This window comes from Candoia aspera, chromosome 5 (assembly GCF_035149785.1).
Source record: "Candoia aspera isolate rCanAsp1 chromosome 5, rCanAsp1.hap2, whole genome shotgun sequence".
NCBI lineage: Eukaryota > Metazoa > Chordata > Lepidosauria > Squamata > Boidae > Candoia > Candoia aspera.
The window spans coordinates 9,723,019-9,737,202 of NC_086157.1; the positions used below are offsets into that span (position 1 = coordinate 9,723,019).

General features: G+C 39.1%; 1 protein-coding gene across 1 annotated transcript in view; it reads left to right on the plus strand.

Moving 5' to 3' along the window:
* AKAP11 (A-kinase anchoring protein 11) overlaps positions 1-14,184 on the plus strand; it is a 44,862-nt gene that overhangs the window by 9,521 nt on the left and 21,157 nt on the right. Inside the window, exons 7-8 of the mRNA XM_063304565.1 lie at positions 1,494-6,084; positions 9,141-9,296. Of these exons, the coding sequence (XP_063160635.1) occupies positions 1,494-6,084; positions 9,141-9,296 (4,747 nt within the window). The remainder of the gene's footprint in view (positions 1-1,493; positions 6,085-9,140; positions 9,297-14,184) is intronic.

A 14,184-nucleotide genomic window follows, 5' to 3' on the forward strand; every position in this document is an offset into this window, starting at 1 on the left:
GGGGAGACATGAAAGTCCTGTTTTATTAATTATTCTTAGTACTTCTTAGGCAACGCGCTTCCTTTTACGAAGGCCTCTTTCTGTTTAAAAAGTGCCGTGTTTTGTCAGCTATTCTAATAAATAATCATTTACCATAATTGATTATATTCCTCATCGTGGACTTATTTTCAACATTACATATTGCATGATGTTTGACTTTAGAGATAATCTTTTTTTTTCATAAAATGATTGATTTTGATTGCATAAATATGAGATATGCTTGATGTAGAACCTAAATTGCTGGTCCACTGTCATCATTCCATTTTCCAGTAACAAGCAAACAAAATATACAGCTACAGCTGCAATTAATTTGGTAGATACTTCATATAGGGGGACTGTTGGAAGACCTGAAAGACCAGGTTATGGATAGATCATCATGGGGATCTATATATGTGGTCTCTAGGAGTTGAAAACGACGGCACCTAATCAATTAAAAAAAAACATATGGGGGTAGATTGTCCCCAGGTTTATTGGAAAGGGGCTAGTTCTTCCTAAATTTCAGATAAATTGAATCATTTTGTAAGTCAGCCCAGAAGTTGGAAATAATTTCTCCAACTCTTCCAGGTCCCCAAAGACTCCCTTGCCATCTCTCTTATCTCAGGTTTACTTTTACTTCATGTCAGCAGAAGCAATAAGGAGAGCCAGTTTGGTGCAGAGGTTAAAGGCATTGGGCTAGAAAGCGGGAGGCTGTGAGTCCAAGTCCTGTCTTAGGCACAAAACCAGTCTTTGGATCAGTTCCTGTTTCTCAGCCCTAGGAAGAAGAAGTCAAGGGCAAACCACTTCTGAAAATCTTCAGGGGCTTGTCCAGGCAGTCACCAGCAATCAAGAATGATTTAAAACACACGCACAGCAGTAATTGAAGGATTCCTGTCTCTCTCTTGTTTGATCAGTTGGTTGACTAGCAGTGCACTAAAATTATAGGAAGCGATAAAAGAAGAATGTTTTCCATCCATTGTACTGTTCTGGACACTGGATAAGCAAATAAAGTCAATGGAAAATTACTTTTGGAGGAAAATGTTTGGGGAAGACTAGTAGGGATGAATTCTTATATAGCCAGGATTGACATTCTGGGAAATGTAAAAACTTAAATTTTAGAGGTGTGATTTGCCAAGGCTTTCAGATATTTTCCTTAATATGATCTGGAAGAACTTCACTAATATATTTGATTTCTAAGGGGTTAATTATGCAGACATTTACTTTGGAATTAAATCTTTTGAGTCTAGTGGAACTTGCTATTAAGTGAACATGGGAGCTTCGTATGATAAATCCAGTAACCAAAAAAAATTTACACTGTTTCCTGTTTCTGCTAGTTGTCATATATAAATTGATTTTGATTCCGTATGTGCCATCAAGCTGGTGTCAGCTCTTAGCAGCCACAAAGATAGACCTTCTCCAAGATAACTTATGGAAATGCCTTCTTTTTATTTTCTTTCTTTTTTTCCCCTTTTATATAGAGCACATTACATCTGAGAAGAGTCAAGATGCTGCTCCAAAGCCCATCGTTGCTCATCATTTCAAATCTAATGATCAAAAGTCCTTCATTAATTCTCTGTATCGGAAGCCATCTGTCAAGTCATCCATCTCCCTTGTTAACATCTTAGAACTTGAAGAATTGTCATCTTCTGTAAGGAATTCAGTCTCCACTTCCATTTCTGATCCTTGGATACAGAGAAGTTTTTTCAGGTCTCATAATTCTTCTGATCGCAGTGTTAATTTTTTGCATAAAACCTTATTTTCTTCCTCTCCTGCCGAATCTTCAGAGTCAGATTGCTCTAGTCCAAGCCCTGTCATTTTCTTAGATGAAGAAGGGTATCAAAAAAGCTTGAAGGCAAAGCTTCAGCTCCCCAAAATCCCAGTAGGGAAAGATGGGATAGAAGACTCAGACTCTGAAGTCAGTGAATTTTTTGATAGTTTTGACCAGTTTGATGAACATGAACAAACTTTGGAAAATAGTTCTAAAGTTTATAGAGATCCCATTGTAAGTCATACATCACAGAAAAACGTCGTTTCATACAAGAAGTCATGCTCCACGACAACTTCAATGAACCCTCAAAAATTCAAATTTGATTGTCCTGTTCTTCCAGCCAATGTAAGGAAACCAACTCCCCGCAAACCAGAATCTCCATATAACAATCTGTTGGATGTTCCAGATTCTCCCCGTCTAATAAAAAACTCAGCTGATGATAGCAGAGTCTTGTTCAGCCCAATCAGGTCTTCTGCTTTCAGTCCATTAGGCAGCTGCTTTTCAACCGAATGCCTCTGTCGAATTAATCGAGATGCCTTCAACCAAAATCACAATCTTGTTTATCACACATACTCGGATTTTGCAAATAATATTTCCTTTGAAATTCTGGGTTCTGTTTGTAATTCTAGACCATCATCATCATTATGCAGATGCACCCAGGAAATTATTAACCACAGTAGGATTGTCCCCAAAGAAGAAAAAGATCAGACAGCAAAAATCAAAAGAGAAATGTCTAGAAAAGGACTTAATAAGAAAGATAAATCTAAACACAAGTCGGCGATGATTAAAGATCACATTCAGAAGTTTGCTTCAGAGCTTGTTGAAAAGAGTTTTGGCAGTGCGTTTAAAGATCTTCAGAAAGGTGTTTCTTCGTGTACTAATGCCCTTTGCCACTTGGCTGCTAAACTGACTTCTTCAGTCTTTCAGATGGCTTTCTATGAGATTGGGAGACAGCAGGCCCTTTCACTGAAGAAGAAAGCCATTAATGGCTTAGCAGGGTTTTTGGTGAGCGAAGCAGTAACAGGAGCTTTGAAAGAACTGTACTCTGTAAAGCAACAAATATTTACGAACACTGTTACAAAATTTGCAGCAAACCTTGCTGAGGAGCTGATATTTGAGGGGATAATGGAAGTTTGTCAGTTTTCACATCCATCAACTCCAACTGCATCTCATCACGGTTCCTTCCATTATGATGATAACGTCGTATGGTCGTATGCCAAAGACTTGTCTGAATCAGTTATTCAGGATGCTTTTATTGAGTTATCACAGGCTGACGTGACATTTACATCACAAGCTGCAATTAGCGTTTCAATGGACAACGTAAAGTACGTAAGTGCAGAAAGGATGGTGGAGTTAACCCAGACGTCCAGTGCTGCTTCTGAGCTTTGTGATAAAGTGCCTGTAGCCTTGAATCCCGTTTGGGAATTCAGAAAGGAACATACCATTAATAGAGCCTTGTTCTATACATCAGGCATTGCTAGTTCAATTCCAGTACCCTTAGCTGGAAGCATCCTTTCTCAGCATCAGATTTTATGGAATGAAGCAAAGGTAAAGAGTCATTTGGCATCAGATAGCAAGCTCACATTCTACAAAGAGTCCACAGAAGTGTGTTACGCAACAAAAAAGAATCAAAGTGAAATATCATCAGTTAGAAATATTTGCCTGACAACAGATTTCACTCCAGATGATGAATGTAATCCACCCAACCATCCTGATGCCAATAATATTTCAGAAATAACAAGCATCAATAACTTTTCTGGAACTATGGTAGATATGATAGTATCTGAAGCGTACGAAGCAGTAACTTCTGCCAAGGTTTCTAGATCTGCAGAGCGGTACACAGACATGCTAAAAATGAAGAAAACACCATATTTGCAGTGCATTGGTGAAGACTCATGTAAGAATATGTTTGCTAACTATTTGGCAAAACGAATAATAAAACAGTCTGTAGATCAAACAAAATCTGCATGTTCTGCTACAAGTGAGAAATTAGCATACTGTGTTGGGTTGGGGACTAATACAAGAAGCAATAAGAAGGAATTGCATAGTAATGTAAAACAAGGAGAAAAAAAGAATATTCCAGTTATTGTGGGGCAACAGCAGATGCCTCTAAACAATGTTTCTAAATTTCACGTCACTCCAGTTTGTTCTAATAGATGCTTGCTGTTGGGATCTAAGGATTGTGTTCAGGAGAAAAAGAACCAGGTGACTTGCAAGCCATCCACATGTATATTCCCTCCATGTTCTGTGGGGTCATTTGTCAAACCTACTGAACAATTTCCAGATGCAGAAGACTGTTCAGCAATACCTATCAGTAATTTACTTGAAAAACAGAGCATGTATAAAGCTGCAGGGTGTTCTTTGTTTGGTCATGAAATGCCTTTTCTGGAAATAAATAATTCTTCCATGGTGACTAAGTGTGACGACGCACTTCAGCTAGAAGATAAATTGAATGTCAGAGACAGAAGTCTTCTTGTGGTACCAGAAACACCACCATCAACACCTTTAATACCTTCGCAGGCCAGTTGTGAGTGGAATTTAAGAAAGTTGACAAAGAAACTTAAAGGTGAATTGGCAAAGGAGTTTGCACCTGCTACACCCCCTTCTACTCCTTATGTATCAGAAACAGATGGAATATATACTCATGAACGTGAAAACTTAGAAAAGGAAGAGTTTGTGCTGAAATTAATGCGGTCCCTCTCAGAAGAAGTTGAAAACAGTGAAGTTGAAGACCATTCTGACGCATTGGCAGAGCTAATGAAACCATCAGGAACAACAGTAGATTATGCTGATCATCTAGCTACCCATATAATCTCTATGGCAACAGAAATGGCTGCTTCACATTTAGAAGATAAAGCTTTTCAGACGGAGAATAATAAATACTTCCAAGTAAGCGCGGAACACAAAAGACACAGGTACACTGCATTTGTTAATGTTCCAGAAAAAAACATACACCCATTGTGGCTTTATGCTGGTGAAATGGCTGGAAAAGTCATCAGAGAAGCTAAGAAAAGGGTAAAATCAAGACACTGTAAACTTCTGAGGCTTAGCCAAGTTAATTATGAGGGTGATTGCTTTCATCTTAGGAGAAATTATCATGAATATTGGTCAAAAGACAAAAGACTGCCTTTGGCAGACCAATGTTCTAGACGAGACTCTTCTATCCTTCCTGTACCCCTGAATTCAGAAGCTTCGGGTCTGAACTCCAAATACCCAAGCTGTGAAAGTGTAACGGATGAATATGCTGATCACATCATTCGGATTCTGAAACAAGAAGGTGGTCACAGTGACCTAATAATGGATAATTTTGCCAGTAAACTTGCTTACAGATCCATAAAGTCTGGCATACAGCAAGCTGCCAGGAAACTCCGAGTGAAGTACAGTAGAAAGATAGCTCCTGAGAAGAGCTCCAAGTTAAACAGTAAGTTTGAATTCTTTGAGACAGCAAACCAGGGCATAGATCTAAAGAAACAGAAAAACAGCATCATTCATCATCTTGTAAAGCAGCCTTGTAGGAACAAATGTCACTTACATGGACCTGAGAGTACAAAGTTACTAGATTGCTCAGAATCTCTTGCTTGTAGTATAACGTCGGATGCCAGAAGGACATTCATGTCCACAGCGAGCTTACCAAAATCTCTAACCGATTCTTGTTTGTACAAACAATCAAGGGTTGATAAAGTCACAGATTTTAAAACATCGTTGACTAAAAGACTTTCTTCATGTTGCAAGCGGAAGTTATATCACAGCACTGACAGTTTAATGGACTGTACCTACCAAGGTAACATTTCACAAGCCATAGACCAATATGCTAAGAAGATAGTAGATGATACTTTAGAAGCAAGCTTAGGATCAGCTACTCCTCCACCTCCAGAAGGCTGGACAGCTGGAGAGAGCTTAACCTATGCAGAAAAACTGGCTCCATTTTCTATAGCCACCTGCGAATACTGCAGTATGAAAGAGCATCACCACTGCATTGGAAGTTCTTCTCTGCAGCTGGGTGGACAGGAACTTCCTTCTAATGTTAGAAAGGCTTCCGACGTGAGTGTGAATATCACCTTCCCTAAATCTCACGTGCTTCATTTGGATATTCCCCAAATCCATGTTGATATGGACAAGAAGGTAATACTTGCTGAAAACGTTGCTCCAACCACTTTTGACCGGGCGAGGAGGCAGCTCAGTAACACCAGTTTGACAGCTGACAGTGGAATTGGCCACGATGGAATCAGTTTTGCTGAAAGTCTTACTACCGAAATTATGACGTCCTGCATGACAAATATTGCTCCAGCTATCAACATAAGGTAACATTGATTTTTGCTTAGAATACATACATGGTTTTTAACACAGGCTTAAAATCTAGTCCCAGCTCTGAAAAAGGCGAGCATTTTTTTTTTTAGCATTAGCTCCATTTCATACGTAAAATGAAGGAGACAGAAGAACAAAACGTTCAGGTTTGCGTAGAGGGTTACAGCAAAGATGCCCAACGTAATAGCATTGAAATAAAAAATAATAATTATACATTTGCAATATTAGATCAGGCATTAGGTCATCTTTCAGGGTTGTGCTTGTAGAAGGAAATGAAAACAGAACTAGTAGATTTGGGAGATAATTTCCATATTGTTTATGAATGGTTTTTAACGCTGTTTCTTTGACCCTGCTTCCAAATTCAGGATTAAATTATAAACTCAGTCTCAGAAATGTTTTGATTTGTTGTTCAGCTGTGGTAATAAAGTTGCATTGGCGTTCGTTATTATAAACGGAGAAAATGACTTTTCTGAAAGAAGAGTGAGTGGGCTTGATAAATTTTCCCCGTATTTGTGCAAAATGATTTTCTGACTGCAGCCAGCTGGAGAAAAAAGTTCTGTTAGCTGTTAAAAGGAAAATATGCCTTTATGTTTAAATTACCTTTATTAAACTACTACAGATGTTTGTATGTGGACCCTATTAATATCTCTCCTGCAGCCTTTGTTCCTGGAGCACTTTGGGGCGGAGGGAGGCCCTTTGATGAGCCATTCTTTCCTTTGATAATTCTTACCAATCTCTAACCCCCTTGATTATATACAGATTGAGCCATAATGTAGTAGCAGTTCTTGCCATGTTAGCCTAGAAAAGGCAGCCTTCTGTGAGAGATAATATTAAACCCAGGATTTTTTTCTCATTGAACATACTCTGAAATCCACCCTAGGTTGAGTATCTTTCTGTCAGCTCTTATTGAACTGAAAAATTGAACATGATACTATATATGGATCAAAATTATCCTGAGTGTGTGTAGATGTGTAAGGAAAGTAGCTACTTAAAGAATGTGTATAGATGAACTTGTGCATCTTCCAGCTGTTTCTTGGCGTTGAGGTATTGGACCCTTCCGTAACACTAACAAATGATAATTAAATTTAGAAAATACTCTGTCAGCCCTCTAGAATTTGAATGGGGAGTTGCTTATTGTGCGTCTGGTGGAATTTGCTCAGATGCACCAATTGTGTCACATGCTTCAGAAAAAGTGTTGTCGAGAGCTAATGTGGCACAACTGGAAGAGACTGGATAGCAGTGTGGTACCGCACAGCAGTTGCTGCCAAAAATCCTATAGAAACAGTACGATCTATAGGAGGATTGGGGGAGAAGCATGTGGTTCCCTCCAGCCATTGATAGAACAAACCTCGTTTGTGGTCATTCCAGAGGAGGAATTAATAATATATTGGTCAAAGGATACAAAATGTGTAATCTACATAAATACAAAGAAGATCTATTTGGGGTTAGCCAGTCTTTTAGGGGTTTGGGGCTGAGCATCATGTCTGACTAGCTCAGACTTGCATGCATTACAGCTGGCAAAAACTTTTTTGCCAAGCAAATGTTCAGTGTGTGATCCTACCCGTGATGTCTCAGGCTTTAATCGTGTTGAATTAATTAGCATTTATTCCTTGTGTGGTTTGGGATTGTAGTCTTAGAAGTATGCAAAAAAAAAAAAAGCAGATTAAAAAAAACCCATTTGGGTTGTAATTTGCAGATTCCCCCCCCCCTTCTTTTTAATGCAGGCTTTTTCTTCAGATGTTAATTAAACCTTAGAGGTTTTTAGATGCCAAAATTGGTTTTTATAACACAGAGTGCACAGTGAAATCAACAGTTCTCAAATGTACTCTGCATAAATGTTTTACTGCTCTTTCTGAAGCTATTTATTCAGAAGGGTCTCTTAGAGTTTAGAAAATAAGGGACTTAAATTTTTAATCTGAGAATATATAATGTAGCTCTTTACTAAACCCAGTACTGGGTTGTAGTCTATATAGCTGGAGTCCCATTTTGGAATGAGATTGCATTGCTGTGTGGTAGAAAATGATGGTTGGTCCCTGAGCCTGCTGAGAATGAGTAAGAGGGCTTTAAATTGCATGAATGATTTTGAGCAAAGCAATCTTAGGTGAGGAACGTGTTTTAAGAAGAGAAAACCTAATCAACAGAACTACCACCGTTGTTTGAATTTACTCTTCCTAGAAGTTTTTCCTTATAATCCTTATATAAGCTACCTTTAGTTATTTAGTGGAAAATAACAAAACCCTGCCCACATCCTCAGATGTGGCTTCTATGGCATTATATTCTGAGAACCTATCAGTAGCTTGTGGATGAGCAGTTGAAAATAATCAATTTAAGGCAGTCCTTAGTAATTTGTAGAAAAGGGTTTAGAGGAGAACTGCTGTTGTGGAACCAACCCCCCCCCCAAAAGAGCAAACACCACTGTTGAAGTAGATTATAGAACAATGTTTGTGAAGGATCCTTGAAGAAAAGGGAAAAAAGAAACAAATCTTATTACACTCTAGGTTCAGACATTTTCCATGCAGTGGGCAAGTGTAATGGTATGTGGGAATGACCTTGGGAGACTAGGCAAAGAGATGCTGCCCAGGGAATGGTCAGATAAGAGGGACCTTAGCCCTCAGCTGCATAGTGGGAAGAGCCAGAGGCTCAGGAGGGACCTTCCCTAAGTTACCGGGCTGTAAAGGAGACGGTGGGAGAATTGTGTGCTTTCAGACTTGCAAGATTCTGTTAATGTAGCCTTCAATAAAATAGAATTAGCTCATCTGGCCATGTTTCCTGTCTCGTTTACCTGGAAGGGCTAACAGCAAGGGAGGGCGAATGACTAAGGAATAAGCACCACAATTCATCCCTTTTGTACATGTGTTTTGACGTCTCACGCACGTAAGTAAGGGGTGGAGTTGATGTCATGATGCTTGTTTCCTCTTTCTGAAACAGTCCTTGGAATTTGAAGATGCCACTGGAATATATTCCATAGGTGGTCAACAGCTAGGGAAGGTAAGAAGAAGCTACATGGAGTGCCATTACAAGTAGTGATTCTACCCTTTTAAAATTTATTCAGCGCCATGGAAATAGAGGGGCTGAATTCTGCCGAGTCTGTCGTCAGCCAGCAGATGAGTCTCAGCACGGGAGATGACAGCACTGGCAGCTGGTCCAACCTGAGTTTTGATGATGAACATCCAGATGAGAACAGCAGCTTTCTCCACCTCAGCGATAGGTAACTAAAACGTATTTCTAATATTGACTGATTATGAGCCATCAAGTCAGTTGCATTGTTAAGGTTCACTGTTGACTTTAACTGTAGCTTGAGAAACCTGTGTTTTTTAAATGTCAAATGATTTAATTGTGAGATAAGGCATTTATCTCTTATTATATATAAAAGCAAGTTTTTAATCAGTTTCTGCCTTTGTTGGCTTAGCATGGGAATGAGGATCAAGTTGCTTTTTGTAGGGCATTTGTTAATTAAGCCCAATATTTTGAGTTCTGTATATAATGAATTAAAACCATTGTCTACAACTGGGTGTCAAGTTTTCTTCCAAATTATTTGGATGGAAAGTGATTGTATCATACTTAAAGCACTGTAAATAGTTGATTATCTGTATAATTCAGGTGCATGTGTAGCAACAGGTTAATGCAGATCTGTTACAAGAAACCAACCCATATCTCCAGTGCTGAGAATGAGTGGGAAGGTCTCATTGCCTCACCAGGATTTCCCAGCAAGAAAAAGCAGCATGAATACCCAACTGCTATGCCATACGATTAAAAAAAAAAAAATTACACGGACTTAATGTTCAAATCCTGTGTTGACGGCATTCCCCAGTAACCTCTGTCATGCCATTTCTATTGCTACATACTGTTTCTGGAAAATAGTTCTTTAGCAACAGTACAGTGTTTGTATATGCTAATATTGTGCACAAGCATAAGACGTGTCTAGCCAGTTACAATGACACAGCGTACTTTGCCCTAAAGTTTTCAGTTTGACTTTGCAAATCACAACTACTTCAAAAGCTGGGGCATTTTTTTAGTTTTGAAGGTAGACGGAACATTTACATGGCTTTGCAATATGCTAATGTGTTTGTGGGACAATTGAGGGGTTAAGCTGTCCCTGAAAGCCAGGGGCAACCTGAGCGATTTCAGTAAAAATGCCTAGCAAGATTGATGCTAAGGAGAACTCAGATCCTCAGGTCGAAGGCTTTAAGCATTGTTGATTAAATAGTGTTTTAATTTTCTTCGGTGGCTATTGTTTTACTACTATTGGCTTTACTTAATTATCTATTTGTGTTATAGAGGGAACAGCTATGGACCGTATAGCTGATCTATATGATACTTAGGTTCCAGGGGTTTTGCAGCTTAAATTTTGTAAACTACAGTCTGTGTTGAGCAGACAGTAGCAACTCACAAGGTTATGAGACTGTTCCATATATCAGGAAGTTATGAGAAGGGAAAACTTTGATACACAGTTCAGAAAGAACAGCCATCCTGCATGGGAGAAGCAACTGCACTAGGCATTTTGCATAGAATCCTTATTTTATAGCAACTTAAGAGCTGCACAGATGCAGCTACCCAAATGAAGTAGGCTTATCCACTGTTGCAGATACTGCTCTCTTCTAGCCTTTGATCTTCCATGAACTATATACATAGGTCTAACCTATTTCCTCAGTATCATCAAAGCATTAAGAAACAAACAAATGAATATTTCTTTTTCCTGCATTTGGATGCTGTTGGTTTGGACCTTGTTCATTGCATATTCATGCATTCTTTAAAAAAAAAACACCTGACATGCTTTAATGCATTTATATTGTGTCTTTTTATGTAATGTAATTCAGGAAGGTATGCCTTGAGGCATTATTTAGCTTCGGTAAGAGAGCTGCACTGATAAATTCCACCTTCTATTTTCCATCAGTTCATACTGTTTTCTGGACATGTTGTGATCATTGTTCTGTTCCATGATTGCTGTTTTAAATAAAGTTGGTCATACATTTTATACATGGTTTTACTATTTTATTGCTCTACCGTTCGAGATAGGCAAGGTACGAGTTTTCAAATAAATATGATCTGGGTTTGTGTGGAAAATTTATCGGCATGAAGTATCTAACCACTGGACTCAATGCATTGTTTATCGGCCGCATGGCTTTTCTGCTTTGTTTAAGCTTTTCAGTACGTTCCGTAAGAAAAACATTAGTTTGGGTATTGCTAGTAGTGCTTGCCTCAGACTTTTGACATTTAGCATATTGCAGAAGGAGAGATTCCCCACGATTTTTTTTTTCCCTTTGGAAAACTCGAGGCAGTTCTCAGAATGGGGAAATAAGAAGTTTGTTGTTCTCAGAATGAAGAAACAAGAGTACCAAGGCTAAGGAACAGCATTTTTGAACCTTTGAAAAAAAGGTTGCAATTTACAAAAAGCTGGAAAAAGTATATGGAAGCGAAAGGGGGGGTTCAGCTTCAGACATCATGTTATCCTAGGCAATCGTTAACAGAATCAATAGATCAATGAGCATCACCTTGCAGTCTGTCTGAACTTTGTATTTCCCTTTATGTTTTTCTGTGGGAGATCCTTCTAAGTCAGAGATTTGAAGTAAGCTGTATTTTTATCTCCTTTGCCACTGAATATGTTTCTTGTGATTATATAAAGCCACAAATGGGTTTTTATGTTCTTTCTTGCTCTTTCTTTAATAAAGTTTTATTTTGTTTATTTCTTGTAAGATTGGTCTATCTCCCAAGAAGAAAAGAGGGAAGATGGAGCTGATGACCCTAGAATATACCTCAACGCTTCAGGGTCAACAAGTAGCTCTACAGAATTTATTTCGTTTTTGTCCTCCCTTTCTTGGTTCCAGACTGCCAGAAAGTGGGACTGGGACTGGGAACTTTCTGTCGTGCACACCAGAGTTAGTGGGGTGATGCTGGTGAGGTGGTGGCAGTAATAACTCTTCAGCTGTACACCAAGACAAAAGGCAGGGCCAGGGTGTGTAGTGCTAGAGTGTTGGATCCTGTGGGCTCAGCCCTGCTGTCGCATTGCTCCGTAAATGCAAAGCCTTTATTACAAAATAGAATTAACTTTATTGTTGAGCTTAATGCTGTCGAAGCTATTCAGTTTGTATCCAAAAAATGAATGTTCTTTTGTCCACTGTCCAGAAGACTAATGACCTTTTAAAAAAAAGGGAAATTGCATATTCTTTACCAGGTTGATAAAGTACTGTATATACTCGTAGAGAAGCTGAGAATTTTAGGTGCCAAAATACACCCAAAAAGTTGGGTTTGTCTTATCCGTAAGCATATACGGTAATAGTTTTTAAAAATATATTCTGTATATGCTCGCAGATAAACCCATCTGCAGATAAGCTGAGTCTGACCAAAATACCATGAAAAATGTGCCACCCATGGATAAGCTACTTGTGAAAATTAAAACATACAAAAATTTTGAGGGTCGGCTTATCCATTTTTGTTGTTTATTCATTCAGTTGCTTCCGACTCTTTGTGACTTCATGGACCAGCCCACGCCAGAGCTTCCTGTCGGTCGTCAATACCTCCAGCTCCCTCAGGGACGGGTCCGTCCCCTCTAGAATATCATCCATCCATCTTGCTCTCGGTCGGCCCCTCTTCCTTTTGCCCTCCACTCTCCCTAGCATCAGCATCTTCTCCAGGGTGTCCTGTCTTCTCATTATGTGGCCAACGTATTTCAGTTTGGCCTTTAATACCATTCCCTCAAGTGAGCAGTCTGGCTTGATTTCCTGGAGGATGGACTGGTTTGATCTTCTTGCAGTCCAAGGCACTCTCAGAATTTTCCTCCAACCCCACAGTTCCAAAGCATCGATCTTCCTTCTCTCAGCCTTCCTGATGGTCCAGCTCTCGCAGCCATATATTACTACGGGGAACACCATTGCTTTAACTGTGTGGATCTTTGTTGTCAGTGTGATGTCTCTGCTCTTGACTATTTTATTGAGATTTGTCGTTTCTCTTCTCCCAAGGATTAAGCGTCTTCTGATTTCCTGACTGCAGTCAGCATCCACAGTAATCTTTGCACCTAGGAATACAAAGTCTTTCACTGCTTCTACATTTTCTCCCTCTATTTGCCAATTATCAATCAAGCTGGTTGCCATAATCTTGGTTTTTTGGGGTTTAGCTGCAAGCCAGCTTTTGCACTTTCTTCTTTCACCTTCATCATAAGGCTCCTCAGTTCCTCTTCGCTTTCAGCCATCAAAGTGGTATCATCTGCCTATCTGAGATTGTTCATGTTTCTTCCAGCAATTTTAACTCCTTTTTAACAGCTTATCCATGGGTGGACATTTTTTATGGTATTTTGGTTAAAAATTAGAGACTTGCTTTATCCATGGATGGGCTTATCCACGACTATATACAGTAACATGATTGTTCTTGGTCCTTTACTCAGGGTGTTTATCTTAAGCGACAGATTTGATCCCAAAACTGGTTTCTGCAAACTGTCCAAACCAGATTACAAATCAGTTTGATTCTAACTTGCAGTCCTGTTGGAGCTGTTGTTCATACTAGTTTGTTAGTTTAGAGGTTGTTGTCTGTTCACACTGTGGACAGATGAAGGAGCGGCTGAGTTAGTGTCAGCATATCTCTTTTCTCTTATACTGTATGGTTTGGCATCTGATTGCAATGGAAAAGATGATGCTACTCTAGTATAGTAGTATAGTACTGATTATAGCCGATTTTTAAAAATGATTTTTTATAGTCACTTTGTAGTGATTTTTTAAAAAATATGATGTTTAGTGTGCTGCTAGTCATGCTGAGAAACATTTGGGAAGGGAGGGAGGGAGGGAACATAGCTTTCTAGTGGTTACTCAGAATAATAATGGATAAGAGACCCTGCTTTTCATCTGATGATTTAAGTTTAAACTATTTCATTACAACTTTATCTTAGGGTCATGATTTTTGGAACTGCACATGGGAAGCTGTCCCTGGGTCAAAGCCGTACATTTATTGGGTATATTCAAAGAAGTAAATTGAAGAGAGCTACTATTTGATTGTTTTCTTTTGGATGGCAAGTCCAGCCTATCCTGGATTCAAATTAGTTTTGTCCTGGAGAGAGGGGAGGGCTACTGGGAATCAAAAGTTGGGGACTGCCTCAAGTGTTTTGGGCT